Source organism: Liolophura sinensis, chromosome 4 (assembly GCF_032854445.1).
Source record: "Liolophura sinensis isolate JHLJ2023 chromosome 4, CUHK_Ljap_v2, whole genome shotgun sequence".
NCBI classification, from domain to species: Eukaryota; Metazoa; Mollusca; class Polyplacophora; order Chitonida; family Chitonidae; genus Liolophura; species Liolophura sinensis.
Genome location: NC_088298.1, coordinates 11,229,897 through 11,250,004, shown reverse-complemented (window position 1 = coordinate 11,250,004; position 20,108 = coordinate 11,229,897). Strand labels below are relative to the sequence as shown.

Genomic DNA, 20,108 nt, shown 5'->3' with positions numbered 1-20,108 from the left:
TTACAATTTACAAAAGCACAGAAAATATTTATTTCATTGAAAAAAAAAATGGTGCTAAAATTGGGATTTGATGAGCAAAGAGTTAAAGGCAATTTTTCAGCCAGAAGTTTGAAAAGGTTACATGGACATTGCAGAATGTATCAGCATTCATGGAAGGCCATGTAGACATAAGTGTGTGGTGTCTACACCATATCACATAGACAAACGAAGCAGAATACCTTCACAGTACTCACACACACACACACACACACATATACACACAATTCACCAAGAAAGACGGATGCAAATACATGTATACATGTAGTATCCTAAACCAGCCCCTTTGGCATGTCTGGTCCTTCAACATTCTGTGTTAGGTAGTTTTATGCGTGAAAACTCATTACCATACACGACTGTACATGTATGACAAAAGTTTACATACTTGTGTTTTAGCTGTACTCACACCAACTATTTCACCAGTAATATAAAGGCTTAATGGTGTAGAAAACTATGTCCGGACTTAAAGAAGTAGATCACCACATCAGAAAAGTTGCTGTTAAAAAAAAAAAAGGCCATTAAAGCTGATTAGGTACAGTACAGTTGTTCAGGCATGACCAAGGCTGACGGCTTTAACCCAGGGAATCCTATACCCCCACTGTCAGCCAACCTATGTCAGTTTCCCTTTAATGACAAACAGACCACATGAATTCTAAGAGGTTCAAAAAGAGGTACGATGAAGAACACACTTTAATGTGTAGAAACATACTGTCATCAAAAAAAAAAACCTTCGATAGTTTCATTACAATTCACCTGACTTAATGTGACAACATTCCTGATGTGACATGAAGTGACACAATACTGCTGACAATGGATGACATCTAAAGCATTTGAGAATACAGTGTGACACTTGTCCGCAACGTTCATGTAATGTAAAGTTGAAATGACAAAAAAAATCTGCTCCAGAATGATCCTCCAAGACTTGTAAAAACAGATTATAAAAACTTTGTAAAATTTGTAATAATTTAGGAATGACAATGTTCACAATTATTATTTGATCAATCTTTCTACACACAAATGTTTGGACGCTGATGCAGCTCAATATCACACTTACACGATCCTACAAAAATTCAGATTTCTACCTGCAACTGAGCCAGCAAAAATGATACCAACAGGTATCCCACACCAAAACCAACATTAGATTCTAACTGGTAAGAGTTTTGTGCACATACACGATGGCTAAGCATTTCAGTTACATACCTGTTTACCTACTCTGGCTTCTCTATAAACATATGTGGGAGCTCCAGTTCGAACATTCCATCGGTCTATTCACAAAATAGGCTCCTACAGAAGGTACCAAAACAAATGATGGCCTCAACATGTTTTTTGGGCCATACTTTGTATACAGTGATGTAGTGCTAAGAAAGTTTTTCGGCCAAATGAATTCAGGGTTCAAATCTGACGCCGATCCTCTGGTGTGCAGCCGGTTTAATTTGGGTTATGCCAACAGAGTTAAACAAGTGCTAGTATGACTGGCCTGTGCCATATCAACATTTAAGTTTTGTTATCTTAAAGTAGAAGAAAACATAAAAATGATGCCAAAATCAGATGAAAGAGCATCAAAACTTATTTGCAAATATGACCTTTAATATTTATTTTTTTTTTTTTTTTTTTCACGAGAAAAGGGTATTTGAAAATATTTTTGTATGGTGTGTATTTGGGACCAACTTTTTGTATTTATCGGTGTTGCATAATAATGTTCTAAATAAGGATGTGATGCTTGTCTAATAAATTTATTTGAATGTAAATTTGTTGTTTATATCGAAACATATGCATTTAACCTAAATTATGATAATATTTATGATCATATTAAAAATATAAATATGATCCAAATTGAGGTTTCATACATTTGTTAGCTGAAAAGAACAAATTCTAGTGCAAAACTATTTATTAAACCTCTTCATTTATGACATTATTAAACAAAGATCAAAATTACCAAAAACCCACCATACAAAAAATATTTTTTTAAGTGTCTTTTTCTCCTTAAGGAAAAATCAGATAAATATTGACCACACTTAGGAATAACTTTCCGCACTCTTTCATCTCAGCTTTATGTCATTTTTATGTTTTCTCCACCTTTAAGGTCACCAGGGCTTATGACCCAACCGGACTCCTGCGCTGGGTCCCAATTATTTGCGTATACAAAATAATGACGCAACTAAACTGGAGTCGTACTAGAGTCGTCACACGTATGCTAGTCAATTTTATAGTCTTATGGTCACCAGCCACTAGAACCAATGGCGTACGACCAATTCAGCCGAGTTGAATCGCATCTTGAGCTCTTGAGTATGATGACCTTTACCTGCATTTATAAACAACCAACCACCTAAAATAAGGCTTCCCCTAGGTGCTACACATTTACATGAAAACGAGTCTCAGAACAACATGATCATGTTTTCCTTCACTCAACTGAAGGACTAACGAAAATTAAGAAAGATCAGTCAGTGTCAAAGGTCAAGTGATCTTATTGGGCAGTGACATTTTGTGGTAAATTTCAACTTTTGTGAATTTATTTCAAAATGTAATGAATTGGTCAAATAAGGATGACGTTTTGAATTGTAAGGCTTTCCTGAGATTTCAAATCTATCCCTACATTTAAAATTTTCCCCAGCTAAACAGGTTATTTTCCTCGTCTCCTTTTTCTCCATCGCAGCTTTTGGCTCATGAAAATTCTATTGGTGGGCTGGCTGTAGGCTAATAACACTGGACTGTGCAGTAACAGGGAAATGGAAGTCTCTGCAAATGAAAACAAACAGGCTAATTTGTCATGTGCAGGCTTGACTGAAGAGCGGAGACTGAAGACTTCCTCAAGAAAGGAAGACAATGTTGTAACCCATATGCAACTCCCATTCCGTCTTTAGCAGAGTGTCAGAGGAAGCCCCTTTCTTAAAACTTTTTATTTAACTTTTTTACATGTGTAAAGCCAAATACTATAAGTTATTTCAGCCTGGTATTTCATTGTGAAAATCAATATTTTCATGATTCCGAAAAGTAAGTGAAAATATTGATCTTGGTGACAAAATATCAGGCTGTGTACCCACACGATGCTGGTATAACAAACAATGAAATTCATCACAATGAAGAACATTACAGACAAGTTTTCTTTAAATAATACCAGACTAGAAAACTGGAGTGCCCGGAGTAAACCACTGACCTTCAGCAGGTATCCGACAAACCTTTTGGCTTAAACATGTTATACCCAAAGCAGCACATGAAAAAGCTAAAGCTGTATTCGCACACCTGACCTCATTATTCAATGGCTTGACAGTAGCGGAGAGCCCGTCAGCACTTTAACCACCTTAGTCAGTGAGGGCCCCAGCAGGTAATAGCAAGAAATCGGCTCTTTTGAACACATTTTATTTTAGCAGGGTGTCCAGATTTCATTTTCCTCTCATGAGTGCTGCAGAATGGGGAGTCCTGATAGCACTAACAAGTTTCGAGTTCAAACTCTTTTATTGCTAAAGGTACCATTTTTGACCTGCCAGAAATGTTAGGAAACTATTTTTAATTAAAATTTAATTACATATAACATGAAAATTTAAATAAAATTTTACAAGAAGTCTTTGGGAGTAAACAGACAATGGAGAAAATTGAGAAGGTGAGTGTTTGGGAATTATATACAGTCATGACGGCAACAGGTGTCATCTGTGCCCCTGGAACACGATGAGCCAGCTGAGAGGTACATTAACGTCAATAAAAGCTGATTAACATTTTTCACAAGTCACATGATATAGAAGGACTGTTTTCACGTAAACAACAAAAGAGTTCGATTTCAAAACTGCCCTACCGTCGCTACTCGCTAAACTCACCATCTATACTGGATGTGATCTGTGTCCACTGTCTGAGGTAGGCTATTCTCTCCTGTCTCTTCAGCCCCACAGGATTCAACCCCCTCCAGAAACAGGCCTAGAACAGAAACATGAAAATCTACATTTGATTTTTTTTTTTTTTTTTTTGATTGGTGTTTTACGCCGTACTCAAGAATATTTCACTTATAGGACGGCGGCCAGCATTATGGTGGGTGAAAACCGGGCAGAGCCCGGGGGAAACCCACGACCATCCGCAGGTTGCTCACAGACCTTCCCACATACGGCTAGAGAGAAAGCCAGCATGAGCTGGACTTAAACTCACAGCGACTGCATTGGTGAGAGACTGCTGGATCATCACGCTGCGCTAGCGCACTAACCAACTGAGCCACAGAGGCAAATGTAGTATACAGGGATACTGATGTAGTAACAGAGGGGAAACCCATGACCATGATCAAGTTGTTACCAGACCTTCCCAGGTACGACCAGAGAAGAAGCCAGCATGGCGCAACTCACAGCGACCGCATTGGTGAATGAGTGAGTGCTTGAGGTTTAACCTTGTACTTAACAATTTTCCAGTCATATGACGATGAAGGAATCCTTAGGATGCACGTAATGTGTCTCCTTGTCGCAGAACGGATTTCCACCGCTCTTTTATCAAGTGCTGCTTCACTGAGACGACTTTCCCCAGGCAAGTAAAGCTGCCTCGCTCGAGCCATTATACCGATACGGGTCAACCAGTCGTTGCACTATCCCCTTCATCCTGAACGCCAAGCGAAGAAGTTACAACTTCCTCTTTTAAGGTCTTATGTGTGACTCGATCCATGATTGACCCTGGATCTACCCCTCCCGAAGGGGACGCTCTATCAACTCTGCTATCAGGGCCGGTTGGAAATTTATAAATTCCCTGTCCACAGTAGGGTTTGAAACCACCCTCCACATGTCCTAGCAAGCAAAGTGGCCTTAAAGAGATACTCCAGTTTCAAGACTTGTTTGTCAGGCTTAAGCTGGCTTAAATCATAAGGATCGAACTACATTCTCATAAAACCATTGCTCTTAGTTTCAGAAGATAAAACGGAAACAAAAGTTTTCTGTGGTTTTCAATTTTGCTTGGGGTGACAACATGCCAGAACACTTGATGTCACCCATCCCTGACATATAGCCACAAATGACGTCACACTTGCGAAATGCACCTGACATCATTCCACCGTAACGTCACTGTCACGCAGGAAATATTATCAGGCCTCATCAGGAAAATTTCACAGAAACTGACGAATATTTTTTTGTTCTGGAAGAATCTTCACTTATTTGGGTTAAATAGTTAATTTCATTCATTGGTAAATCTTTGTGAACAATGGTGTCAGGTCAGTTCCATATATAGGTATCCTTCATGTATTTTCAATCTTTCTACTTAGCTTCTTTTGGAACTGAAACTGCAATCACATAAATAAATAAACATCACATCCTTCATATCCAGGGTGGGCAAGAGCGGACTGACCTTCTCTAGTTCTGTGTCTGTCATCTTGTCAATTCCCTCTCTCACCATAGCCTTGTCTATATGCTGAAGTAACACAGCTTCTTCCAGCAGCTTGGAGCGTCGCAGGGACATCCCTAAACTCCTCCCTAAATGACGCTAAGAGAAATAACACGAAAGTTGTGAAACGAACGGATGATGTTTGCAAACAACAACATATCATTCAACATAAACATGTACATTTAGCTTTCCTTAATATATGTAAATTTTTTGTCAAGGGTATCACGAGAAAAGTGCAGGCCATCTTTACATTTTAAGCCAAGGTATACAGTGACAAACAATTCTGACTAATAGAAAACATTTATTTATTTGTCTGGTTAGTGTATAACGTCATCCTTATGGCTTTCTGACTAAGTCGCAGTAAAAATACCGCAGCACGGTCAGTGCCGCTGGAGTTCTGTATTAAACAAGTGCTATAAAGAAGATAAATTTTCTTTATTTCTTGTCAAATCTGTGGACAATCTTTATCAGTGTCAAAGCAAAGTTTAAGATAGTTTAAACTGTTTTCCTAATTTGTGCAAATATTTTACTGTGTATTAATCTTTCCACAAGAAAATATGGTGAAAAAAAAAACCAGAATAAAAGTTCCCTTTATGCCTGTCTTTTTCCTTTAAGCCTGGTGTGACACCACACACCAACACTTGGCATCAACTGTTACTGACGCTGTACTTTCAAATGCTATTTACATCATTCCACAGCAAAATTGCCACACCTGACGTCATATCTACCTGGTTCAACATCACATAAAAAATATCATATCAAACCAGGAAAATTGTATGGAAACCGCTGAAGATTTTTTGTTTGATGACTCTTCAGTTTTAGGGTAAAATATTGTTATTCATTGACATTCCTTCGAACCATGGTGTCAGATCTGTTCCCTTGGATTTCTATCATATCTTTTTAATATTTCTATGCAGTTTCAGTTGGGACTGGAGCAATACTTTCATATATTTAAATAAATATTAATTATATATTAAATATATATTTAATTTTCTGATAGTCACCCAAGCTGGTATGGGAATGTCTTGACATGTTAACAATCTAAAGGGCCATAACTGAGCTACATTTGATATATTTGTTCATTTATTTATTTCACTGGTGTTTTACGCTGTACTCTAGAATATTTCACTTATACCATGGCAGAGCCCTGGGGGAATCGCCCGACCATCCGCAGGTTGCTAACACACCACCCAACGTGTGGCTGGACAGGAAGCCAGCATGAGCTGGACTTACAGCGAGAGTAGAGCTACATTTGTATGCACATGTGAATCTCAGCCCTTACCAAATGTGCTACGGATAGCCCCTCCAGCTGGTATGGGAATTTCTAGAACTACATTTGCATACACACATAAATCTCCGTCCTTACCAAATGTGCTATGGATAGCCGCTCCAGCCAGTAAGGGAATTTCTAGAGCTACATTTGTATACACACATAAATCTCAGCCCTTACCAAATGTGCTATGGATAGCCACTCCAGCTGGTATGGGAATTTCTAGAGCTACATTTGTATACACACATAAATCTCAGCCCTTACCAAATGTGCTATGGATAGCCGCTCCAGCTGGTAAGGGAATTTCTAGAGCTACATTTGTATACACATATAAATCTCAGCCCTTACCAAATGTGCTATGGATAGTCACTCCAGCTGGTATGGGAATTTCTAGAGCTACATTTGTATACACACATAAATCTCAGTCCTTACCAAATGTGCTATGGATAGCCGCTCCAGCTGGTAAGGGAATTTCTAGAGCTACATTTGTATACAGACATAAATCCCAGCCCTTACCAAATGTGCTATGGATAGCCGCTCCAGCTGGTAAGGGAATTTCCAGAGCTACATTTGTATACACACATAAATCTCAGTCCTTACCCAATGCTGGTAAGGGAATTTCCAGAGCTACATTTGTATACACATACAAATCTCAGCCCATACCAAATGTGCTATGGATAGCCACTCCAGCTGGTAAGGGAATTTCCAGAGCTACATTTGTATACACATATAATTTTCAGCCCTTACCAAATGTGCTATGGATAGCCGCTCCAGCTGGTAAGGGAATTTCCAGAGCTACATTTGTATACACATATAATTTTCAGCCCTTACCAAATGTGCTATGGACAGCCGCTCCAGCTGGTAAGGGAATTTCTCAAAATATGGCTTTATCCTTAGAATATCGTCCACCTTCAGGCTTTCAAATCTTTCCAGCTGAAGAAAACAAAAAACAAAAAAAACCCAAAAAGATGAACAAATCCTTACATTCCAGATTTCCAAACAAGACAACACAAGCAGTCTGGATTAAAGTATAAAAACTAAAAGTGTAAAAGTATAATAAAAATAGCATACGGCAAATCATCATTACAATGACATTCTCAACAAGAGAGAAAATACAAAATTATAATTTTTACAGGTAAAAATATTTCAGAATTCACAATAAGGTAATAGGAAAAAAGACATGACAGAGACTGCTCTGTACATGCATCATTTCAGCGCTATACTAAATATTCTCCATCTGTAAGTCCTGTAGAAATACTATTACTGCATAAATTACTGCTGACTCAACAAATCCTCAACAAATCCTCACTTAGATGTTCTAGCACATTAGAGGAATGTTATTATTGATCCAGGCATGCTACAATTCCTGAGAAGTTCATAGATGCCCCTACCGCAACCAGGGGTCAATTTTACGAATCTGTCGCAATGCTATTTGCCGTAACGACATATATCTACATAATATATTTTCATGAAAGTTAGCCAGAGTTTACAGCTACTTTGTAGAACTGGCACCAGAACAATAGCTTCTAGTCTTAAAAGTCTTACTGAGTTCTACTGATCATACAAAGGCCTTTTGATTTTATTTATTCATTTGATTGATGTTTTATGCCGTTCTCAAGAACATTTCACTTATATGACGGCAGCCAGCACTATGGTGGGTGGGAAACACGGCAGAGCCCGGAGGAAACCCACGACCATTCGCAAGTTGCTAGTAGACCTTCCCACGTACAGCCAGAGAGGAAGCCAGCATGAGCTGGGCTTGAACTCACAGCGACCGCACTGGTGAGAGACTCCTGGGTCATTACTCTGCGCTAGTGCATTAACCAACTGAGCCATGAAGGCCCCCATCAAAGGCCTTTTGATTTATTTATTTATTTATTTGATTGGTGTTTAAGCTGTACTCAAGAATATTTCACTTATACGACGGCGGCCAGCATTATGGTGGGTGGAAACAGGGCACAGCCTGGGGGAAACCCACGACCATCCGCAGGTTGCTGTCAGACCTTCTCACATACGGCCGGAGAGGAAGCCATCATGAGCTGGACTTGAACTCACAGCGACCGCATTGGTGAGAGACTCCTGGGTCATTACTCTTGGCTAGCATGCTAACCAACTGAACCATGAAGCCCTCTATCAAAGGCCTTTTGAGGTTTGTTTGGAACACTGGAAGATATTCTACACAAATGCAAGTTTCAACATGAACAGACACTTTTTATGACATTTATTTGCCACTAAAAATGCTCTTTTGGGACGAAACTGTAGGTCATATACCGTAGATTTTCAAACTGCATCTACATTTATACTTTACTGGTCAAATTTGTTTTAAGGGTTATCTGTGTCTTACTCTTCTAAGTTGTGACTTGAGCAAATCTTTATCCTTTGACCTCTCCACATAACGGCACTGGTTATGAAGATAATCTAAAATGGCAGGAAAATGCTGGATCCTTTTCTTGTGGGCTAATCGGGAAAACTCCGTCTTCTGTTCATCTGTCCAGAAATGAGACGTCAAAAAATATCTTGGGAACAAATATCTGAAATGGAAAAGCAATTTGTTTCATTTATTTTGGGTTTTGTGCTGTACTCAAGAAAACCGTACTTACACGACAGTGTTCAGCATTGTGGTTGGAAAAACAAATAATACAGTGTAAATTCATCCCGTATACTCTAGTACAATACACACTGAATATACTTTATTATTTCATGAGGTGTAATAATAATAAATCCTCATCAGGCAAATGGTTTGCCAAAAACCTGTGGATGGTCCTGGGTTAGAGTCCGGTTTCCTCTCATCATAATGCTGGTCACCGTCGTACGGCGTAAAACATCAATCAAATAAATAAATAGATAAATACATAAATAAATACATAAATACATACATAAATACATACATAAATACATACATAAATACATACATAAATAAATAAATACATAAATAAATAAATAAATAATTAAAGAATCAGGCAAGTGATATAGACCTGATACTCTACTCAATCTACTGAGGTATCATATCTTGGCTCTAGGAGACATAATTTGAGAGACCTATGTGTTTATTATTTAATTCTATAATATTTATAAATCTGATATTGTGTTTACCAAACAGACATCTCATTGTGTAGACCTGGTGTAGCTCAGCATATGCATTTGAGAGATGTGAGTGAGTGATTGGGGTTTAACGTCATACTTAACAATTTTTCAGTCACATGACGACGAAGGAATTCTTAGGATGCATGCAATATGCCTCCTTGTTGCAGGACGGATTTCCACCGCTCTTTTATTTAGTGCTGCGTCACTGAGACGCCTTACCCCCAGGCAAGTAATTTGCCACGCCTGAGCCATTATACTGATACGGGTCAACCAGTCGTTGCACTATCCCCTTCATGCTGAACGCCAAGCGAGCAAGTTACAACTTCCTCTTTTATGGTCATAGGTGTGACCTGATCCAGGATTGACCCTGGATCTCCCGCTCTCAAAGCGGACACTCTACCAACTGTGCTATCAGGGCCGGTTTGAGAGATGTCATAAGCAGACAATACGACCTGCCAATAAAATGTTCAAATTAAGTTTATCTACCTCTAACTGACGCGCTATACGTCAACAGTTTTTGCCACAGTAAAATTCATCTAAAATGTACCCACGCTATGGGAAATAAAGCATATGGGACAAGGGGCAGTGCTGTCACTAGTAACATGGGGGCCATCTTCACCAGTCTCGAGGAGCCTGAAAAGACAAATACATAGACATTTTGAAGATAAGCAACTTCCAATATACACAAGTTTTACAAAGTGCATGCATAAATATCCTTGTGAGAATTACTGCTTGAGCCAGGCTCATACATCAAACAAGTTTACTGAGTGCAACCTCACCGACCCTCAAACAGGGCCCTATTAAAAATGTTAATTTTACTTTTCTCTCAAAGTTAATTTTAAAATACCTGTTTGCTTAACCTGATCAAAAATCCTTTCCCTGTCAACCTGCATTTATTTATATGATTGGTGTCATGTGCTGTATTCAAGAATATTCTGTTGACAAAAAGCTTTACGCTTCAGGTGAAATGCACTACATGGAAAGTACTATTGTGTACATGGCTCATTGTTTTTATTTTTCTTTTCAGTTTGCTCTTGGCCACAATTTTACATAGCCCTTACAATACCCACATTGTCTGGGTTAGTGTGTATTTCCCTTAAACTGCCCACATTGTCTGGGTTAGTGTGTATTTCCCTTACAATACCCACATTGTCTGGGTTAGTGTGTATTTCCTTACAATACCCACATTGTCAGGGTTAGTGTGTATTTCCTTACAATCCCCACACGGTCTGGGTTAGTGTGTTATTTCCTTACACTGCCAACATTGTCTGGGTTAGTGTGTATTTCCTTACAATACCCACATTGTCTGGGTTAGTGTGTATTTCCCTTACAATACCCACCATTGTCTGGGTTAGTGTATATTTCCTTACAATACCCACATTGTCTGGGTTAGTGTGTAAGTTCCCTTACTATACCCACATTGTCTGGGTTAGTGTGTATTTCCTTACAATACCCACATTGTTCGGGTTAGTGTGTATTTCCTTACAATACCCACATTGTCTGGGTTAGTGTGTATTTCCCTTACAATACCCACATTGTCTGGGTTAGTGTGTATTTCCTTACAATACCCACATTGTCTGGGTTAGTGTGTATTTCCTTACAATACCCACATTGTCAGGGTTAGGGTGTATCTGCAACCATTTCTTCAGAAACAACATTTGTATTTGCTGTGCTAAAAGGGAAAACATGGACATGGAAGATCCCAACAACGTCAAACTTGTTACTTGGTTTAAAGTAATAATTAATGCATATTGTGTGCCCGATTTTCCGCAAAATTTAACATTCAGTGATAGAACTAAGCAACAACTAAACAGACAATGGTGATTTCAAAGTGAAGTACAGAGCATTAAAGGAGAAAAAAACATAAAAATGATGCCAACATCAGATGAAAGAGCCCAAAAACTTATTTGCAAATATGATCTTTAATATTTTCTTGTATTTTTTTTTTAAAGAGACAGGGTAATTTGAAAATATTTCTGTATGGTGGGTATTTGGGATCAACTTTTGGTATTTATCGGTGTTGCATAATAATGTTCTAATAAGGATGTGATGCTTGTCTAATAATTTATTTGAATGTGAATTTGTGTTTACATCGAAACAAATGAACTTAACCTAAATTATGATAATATTTATGAACATATTGAAAAATATAAATATGATCCAAATTGAGGTTTAATACATATGTTAGGCTGGTAAGAACAAATTCCAGTGCAAAAATATTTATTAAACCTGTGTTACATCCTCATTTACGACATTATTAAACAAAAAACTATAAATACCAAAAGGTGGTCCCAAATACCCACCATACAAAAATTATTTTCAAGTGTCCTTTTACTCCATAAGGAAAAATCGGAAGAAATATTGAAGACCTCATTTAGGAATAAGTTTTCGCACTCTTTCGTCTGAACTTTATGTCAGTTTTATGTTTTTTTCCACCCTTTAAAGTGAAAGACAGCACCTGACTGATGTTTATGTCCACTGAAAGACTACCATTCAAAGTAATTTAAACCGGCATTAAATATTATTTTAGACTTATTTTCTTTAGATCTTTTTAAACCAGTAAAACTTTAATAGTGAAACTTGGACTTGTCACATCTTCAGCGCATCTCCATTATCGCCAGCAAGGTGATGTCACGTTTACTCTAGCTCTCCAACATCAAAGTTATTTTATGTTTTACACAGTCAAAGCAGTAGCCTAAGGCAGATAAAAGTTGTGGACTTCAGCGATAAAGGTCTAAGTGATAAATAGCTTTCTCGGAAATTGGACATACTAGAAGCATATTTTTTCCACTGCTTGAACTGTTGATACAGTAAGCCTGCTATTTTATCATTCATCATTTATAGTTTAAGTATCCTGTAGATGCACAGCCAGGGAATTCCTGGTTCAGGTCCTACCCTCCGGAGGGGCTCTGCTGATGATTTTGACCTGTTAAATGTTTGCAAAATTACAATAGGATTGTTGAACTAGATTCACGCTCAATTCTGAAACAATTGAAAATAAATCTAGGGACCACTGACGCTGATCTAGGTATTCAGCTGTCACTGAATTTTATGCTTCAGTTTTGTGGCGGTGGCTTCTAAGATGAGAGCAGTGCTGACCTAGTTATCGCGGACATCAGATAAATCACCTCGGCTTGAACATGGCGTTTCAATAATTTTACTGTATTTTGTAAATATAAAATAAATATAAAAATATTATTCTTTGCATGCGAGAAAGAGAAAGGATAAAAATTTAAATTCTTCAATTCTAATGAATTGAGAGAAAATAAAATGATATCATAAGAATTAATTAATTTAAAGCATTGTCCGGTAAGATACCCTCTTCTCTTTCCCATAAGCCTTCGGCATCCCTAATGGATATTTCACTGACTTTGATATTTGTTATTTAGAAACTGACGACTAAACGCTAAAAGGAACAACAAAAAAATGTATTTGTATAATTTGAACAGCATATCTAATTAGGCCTTGGGTCTATGGGGGGGATGAATGCAGTTTGGGCCAAGACGGTATGGCCTGTAAATAATACGCATTTATCCATACAACACTGTGTGAAATGGCTCTTTGACTACACATAACTAAATCTTTGTAAACGATCTCAAAATGATATCTTATGCAGTGGTTCTGTGTTGACTTATGTCACTTTATGGAGTGAATGGGTAAAGGCTACGTCACAGCTTAGGCCGCGCAATCTGATAGCAACGCGTTGGATTGGATAAGATTCTCACGATGTCTGCCTCGATTCACCTCAGCCATTTGTGCAGTATTCTCATTTCGTTATTCAATGAAATCTCATTAAAATAATAAGGTATGGCACTTTTTAGAAAGCTTGAGAATCCTGCTTTCGATAGAAATATGCTTTAGCCAGTGGCTGACTTATCCTTTAACTGCGCTGAAGTATGACTGCAGGAGTAGTCTCCCTTCCCTTACCTGTCTGTATATCTCCAGTTCTTTCCGCGAGAAGGAACTCAGACTTTCTCCTGCCCAGAGTGACGTACTCGTGTTGTAATAAGAGTGGGCATAGACATAAAGTCCCTCATACCTGCATGAATGACAAAAAACTTGTACATGTAAACTGTCTCACTAATAAGAATGAGGACAGATAGGAAATCAAAATCTCTTAAATGTATGAAAGTTTCTGATGATTAAAGGAAAACACAAACTTCTGGGAAAGGATTAGCATCTATTTGGCTTATATTTATTTCACCTACATTTTCAGTTCCTTATTTTTGAAATGGGCCTTTACATGACCAGTAAAAAAAATAAACCTTCACAGTACAAGTTATGCCTCAGGATGATGAAGCTGGCGTAGAATTAAGTCTAAAGGCTTGCTGTATTTCTCTTGAACTTATGTTTGAACTAAAGCGTGTAGTTTCAATTTTGTCATGAATATCAACAAGAACTCTATGTTTAAAACTAAAAATTTCTATTAAGGTAAGTCATAATTTTAACACATTAAATTGTTTTGAAGTTAAGATAAAGCCTGACTTAAGTCTAAGGCAGATTTGTCGTTCTGGCCCCTGGATCACAAAGTCATCTTAGACTTAAGTCAAAATCTCAATATCACTTTAAAATGCAGACATGATTGTGGTGAACCAAGAAAATAGCTGAAATTTACTATCATAGCCCAAAAAGGCCGGGGTCCAGTGGCCGCCTAGGCCCCGGAAGCTAGAAAAATCTGTGGAAAACAGGTAAATTAATCGAAACTGAACAAAGAAAAAGCGGAAAAAAATCATGTCTGAAAATGGTTATTTCTTATGTAACAATGTCAAAATATACATGTTTCTTGACAATGTAAATTGTGGGTAAGCTATTGTAAAACAAATTTCAACTAAAATAACGAAAAGGATAATACCTACATGTAGTTTAATGTTTGAAATTCTGACATTTAAGTCTAAGATCACTTTGTTACCCCAGGGACAGGTGTCCAGTGTTTCCTGTTTCAAGAATGTGACAAAATCCACTTAATTTACCCAAAACTCAAACCAAGCCACAAGACCTCTCTGACTTGAATGATTCTACGATTCTTTCAACTCCATAGCACGATCACATCTACCTCTCTTATGACATCTATTACTTGGAGCTTTAAATATTGTCTTTATTTCATGAGTAAAAAATTTTAATCCTAGAGTTATCGCTAAAATTTCCTTTTAACTTTAAAATCTCTTCACTATCTGACGCACGTTACCCACCTCTAGTAAAAACCTTGTACACTTTGTAGACTTTAGGATATCTTTTACCCAGAATTGTTTCATAGCGATCAACATAACGCATGAATTTGTCCACCACATATTTCTTCAGACGCCCTGGTGGACTGACGTGGTCATGATCAATAGGTGGGCCAGGGACTGAACTCAGACATCTTGCATGTCTGAAATTAAAACAGTGAGTGAGTGAGTGAGTGAGAGATTTATTTATTTGATTGGTGTTTTACGCCGTACTCAAGAATATTTCACTTATACGACGGCGACCAACATTATAGTGGGTGGAAACCTAGTGCTGCTTCACTGAGACACCTTACCAATGGCAAGTAAGCCGCCCTGCCCAAGCCATTATACAATTATACTGATACGGGTCAACCAGTAGTTGCACAATCCCCTTCATGCTGAACGCCAAGCGAGGAAGTCTCAGGTGTGACTCTATACAGAATTGACCCTGGATCTACCGCTCCTGAAGCAGACGCTCTACCAACTGTGCTATCGGAGCCGGTTGAAACAGAAACAGAATCGGTATGGTCATGATCAACTGGTGAGTCAGGGACCGAACTCAGGAAGTCAAAGAGAATCAGTGAAAGGTTTCTTTTTTTTCAATCTTTCTTTGATCATATTTACCATAAAACATCTTCCCAGTACCTTCATGAGGCAGAAATTGTGGCCTTTCGTACTGTAGTTAATTCTACCGCTTTCTTTGGAAAAGGATTTATTATACAAATAATATTTTCACTACTGACAGGTGTATTGAGGCATGCTTTACAATGTGACATCAAAGTCCATGGCTATCTGTAGATGTGTAGGTGATATTATGGGATGGGATAGTCAGGAAACAACGGCTCTGTATCCAGTTAAATCACTAATCTACGTGCTGATGTTTTGATGAATTTTGCCCACATTATGGATATTTCTGACAAATTCACCCAGGAGTGTATACCGTGGAAACCTTCATGGCTATACTAAATCTATTCTAAATCGAGTAGGGTCATATTGTGGTGGTGAGATGGTTGCGGAACGCAGGTCTTTAGGTTAGTATCTTTTATTTGAGCGAAACTTTGTTCAATAATGAGGACAATCGGCCTGGACTTTCGTTGAGTACGAAATTAACATTGTAAGCGTCAAGACTCCAATGATGCTAGGACAGTATAAGAAAAGGAATTGGAGTCTTTCGGGGCAAGTACTAGACTTCGCCATTTCTATAATCAGTCAGCTTTGCTTCCGACCTTGTTTTTCTGTAAACATACGATACTGGTACAAATATCGTTGTATGATCAGGCCAGTTTTATCTATGCAATGGCCTGTGATGCAGTGGACAGTCTCTACTGTTTATGTAGTATGGATTTGGCACAGGTTAGGATGTTAAGTTAAACCCACCCCACCACTGATGACTGGCATGAAACTGACATGTGACATGTGAAAACCTTAATTCACTTTTCCAAAGCAATTTAAAATATATCAAAGGAAATATGACACTGCATTCAAATTTACAATTCAGTCTGACGTAACACTGCTTGAATCGACAAAACAGCGTGGCCTAGGCGTACATGCAACAACAACGAACGCAGCTGCACTGTCAAGTAGGCCTAACCGAGAAGATACACAATGACAAGCACAACTGTCACTGAAAAAATTATCTCAGAGAAGTTTTTTCCTTTCATAACCTGCATGGCCAAATGTTCACCAGGTCCACTCGGAAGACTGTTCGTTGATGGAAAGAATGTCGCACCACAATCTTCACGCCGCCAAACGCTCTCATGGGGAGCGCCATTTTGACCGTATCACTGACTCGCCCAAAGGACTACATTACTCTGAAATATGCTCGAAAACAGCCATACTTGCAAATCACACAAATGTTCATGATCGTATGTTACGTCACAAAAACAACTGAGGGTCGAAACTACAGCTGGTATTGGTCACATCATTCCGCTCACTGATCTGGGACCTCAGGTCAAGTAAAGAAAGTCCCAAACATAAAACACGTGCTCCGAGTTGTCAAACATGCAAAAGCTGCATCCATTGTACTTTTTAGCCAGAGAAATCAACATGTGCCGAACATACATTTGTCTTTCTTAAAGATCCTTCACGGCATTTAGGTCAAGTCCAAAAAAAAGAAAAAAAAAACATGGTTATGGGCTGATGATTGTCTCCACCCACCACCCCGCTCAAGAAAACATTTAGAAAGGCGGAGTGACCTATCCAGCTTGAAATTTGCTACGCAAAAAAAAAATGTTGAATAAGATGTTGAACACCATTACTGTTCTGCATCAAAATATAGGCGTTTAAAAAGCATGCACAGAAACAAAACAGATACACATTTTCAGAGTTATTAAAATACATGTATATTACTTTATTTGATTGTTATTGGAAATTATGGAATAAAGCCTCTTGAACACCTTCTACCAATATGTTATGCATATTTGTACGTCAATGTACAAATGCGAATGTTCGTCAGTAACTCCCGTCTCCTTCATCCATGCAATTGATCGCAATTGTACATTATTGAAAATTTCTTAAGTATGGGCTCCATACTATACAAAAATCACATAAATAAATAAATATTTTCTTTAATATCATATATAATTTCAATGTATTATAATTTTCATATATTCACCATTTTGCTTTTCTTCCACAGTTGTTTACTAACACTTGTCTATGTTTGTTAAGGAAGTGGAGTTTGTACACTTTAAACATGCACGTATATTTCCATTCACATGTACACTGTACTTCAATGGCGTAACCGTGAGCGAGTTACATTCCGTAGGATGGGCAAAACTTTTCATGATCATGAAACTCCTCCCGTGCAACAATTTACATTTCAACATTTTACATGTAAAAAACTTTCTTCGGGGTTGTCGTTTTTAATTTTATCATATTCAAACAAATTAAAATCCTTGTATTTCAGTCAGTCAGACCCAGTGTCGAAATTATATACTTGTTGGAACGGCATATCGAAGAAAAAATTGTGTATATTCATTCCGGAAGTGCCCATAACAATAGATCGCACAGGCTTAAACCCGGACATGACTGGGGAAAAAGCCGAAAATCTTCATGGGTATATTATAGATTGGAGGTATAGTGTCCAGTTGTCATTCAGTTTGTTTATTGGAGTTTTACCCTGGCTGTACTCAAGAATATTTTACTTATATGATTCCCGCTTTAGTAGTATTGTGGAAGGAAACCGGATATAGGGCCCGGGGGAACTGTCAGCTTTGGACGCCAAGAATATTCATGCAAATGGAAGTTATTTTATCAAAAAACGTCCCATGAATATATTAGAACTGGTGGCTCAGTTGGTTAGCGCGCTAGCGCAGCGTAATGACCCAAAAAGCCTCTCACCAATGCGGTCGCTGTGAGTTCAAGTCCAGCTCATGCTGGCTTCCTCTCCGGGGGTAAGTGGGAAGGTCTGTTAGCAACCTGCGGATGGTCGTGGCTCTGCCCGGTTTCCTCCCACCATAATGCTGCCTGTCGTCGCATAAGTGAAATATCCTTGAGTACGGCGTGAAACATCAATGAAATAAATAAATAAATAAATAAATATTAGGACTGAATTTGTTCATGGAAAGAAGTCATCTCTTGATAGAGTCTGAATAGTGTTTTTATATGATTAAGGCGAAAAGTTTTGTGAAAGTGGATCCAGACTGTATTCTTCGCTGGAATTCAGTGGGGCGCTTTTTCGCGTCGCAGTGCTCACTTGGATCGAATTGACCATTTTGGCTTTTGCAATGAGTGAGTAACAAATTACGAATCAAAAGTATCTTTATGGGATTTGTTAGACGTCACTGGTCATGAAATACTCAAAATGCTGCGCTGTCATCACATTTAACACACAATAACATGTCCCCTCCCGGCTTGAGCCGTCATAATGATAATCTATACATGTATAAATTTAGCAATGTCCAATCTCAAAACATAAACGGACATAATTTTGTTGAAAATCGTCCAAAAGACTCATAACTCGAAATTAAGTCTTCAACGTATCAATTACCAACTCCGAATTACTAACCGTTATGGCAAAGGATCCTGCATGTACCAGGTTTGATTCAGCTAAGTACGACAGATATCAGTTTGTCTCCTTTGAAGTAATTTCTTTCTTTGCCGTAACCTGACTGCACAAGAAAGCAATTATTTTCAAATGTGATGACAACGCAGCATTTTGAGTTCGGTAAATTTAGACAAGTGACGTCTAATAAATTGCAATTAACATCGCTGCACTTTGTTGTACCTGATTCTGCTTAAGCCATGGTGCTAGGGGGCGTGTAATTTCCTATTATTTGTACATTTACATGAATAAAACCCCGACTGAGCTAAATGACAAGAGGTCGTATTTCACCGGTTACGTGTGACCCAGCTATCACACTAGCAAGAGATCGTATTTCAACGCTAACGTCTGACCCAGCTACCACACTGGCAAGAGGTCGTATTTCAACGCTAACGTCTGACAATTTGCCAGCTATCACACTGTCGACACTGCTCTGGTATTTTCTCGCTATGCCGCACGTCTTAATTATGTTTACAAGAACAAATTAAGCTATGAAGAAAAAGAAGTAATTATTGCACGAAACTGTTACCTGTCTGCTGCAAAACACAACGATATATAATTATGCCCTCAAGGGCTTACCATCTTGGCTTACCATCTTGCAAGTAAGTGCGGTACTCATTCTGACTTGTGTTAGTCTGCGCACAAAAAGAACGCTTGCTCGCGATAAAAGCGAGCGCGATAAATCAAGCACTTGTAATGTCGTTCAGAATTTGCTTGTGCCGCACAAAAAGCACGCTCGCTTTATCGCGCCTGCGATGTCAAGCGACGCTTGGAAAGCGTAAAGAATCAAAAGTTAATTCTTTATCGCGAGCAAGCGTGTTTTGGTGCCCCCCACGTGTTGTCTAGTCACGATCTGGCAAGTGCAGTGTGTGTTTTCTCTTCTGAAAGTCCGACCAAAATGGATGTGGAGTCTTTGATATCAGCCGTGTTTCGAAAACCTGCAATTTGGGACAAAAGAAGGAAAGACCACGCAAACCGCAACGTTGTGAATCGTGCTTGGAAAGAAATTAGCGAAGAGCTGAAACATGATGTATGTATTTATTCATGGCTGCTTTCATTTATTTGTGCTCCATTGCCTTCTATTCTGTAGTACAAGTCCCCCCCCCCTTCTCTCTCCCTCTCTCTCTCTCTC

At 38.4% G+C, this 20,108-nt stretch overlaps 1 protein-coding gene across 1 annotated transcript; it reads right to left on the bottom strand.

The window, feature by feature from the left end:
- Positions 1-261: 261 nt before the first annotated feature.
- On the bottom strand, positions 262-16,705 carry LOC135464415 (LETM1 domain-containing protein 1-like). Its single transcript, XM_064741842.1, is given in 11 exon segments — positions 262-2,772; positions 3,846-3,942; positions 5,341-5,475; positions 7,478-7,579; positions 8,991-9,177; positions 10,282-10,363; positions 12,626-12,656; positions 13,658-13,749; positions 13,752-13,769; positions 14,920-15,098; positions 16,599-16,705. Coding segments are annotated over 11 exon segments (1,146 nt in total). The 3' UTR covers positions 262-2,656.
- Positions 16,706-20,108: the final 3,403 nt, after the last annotated feature.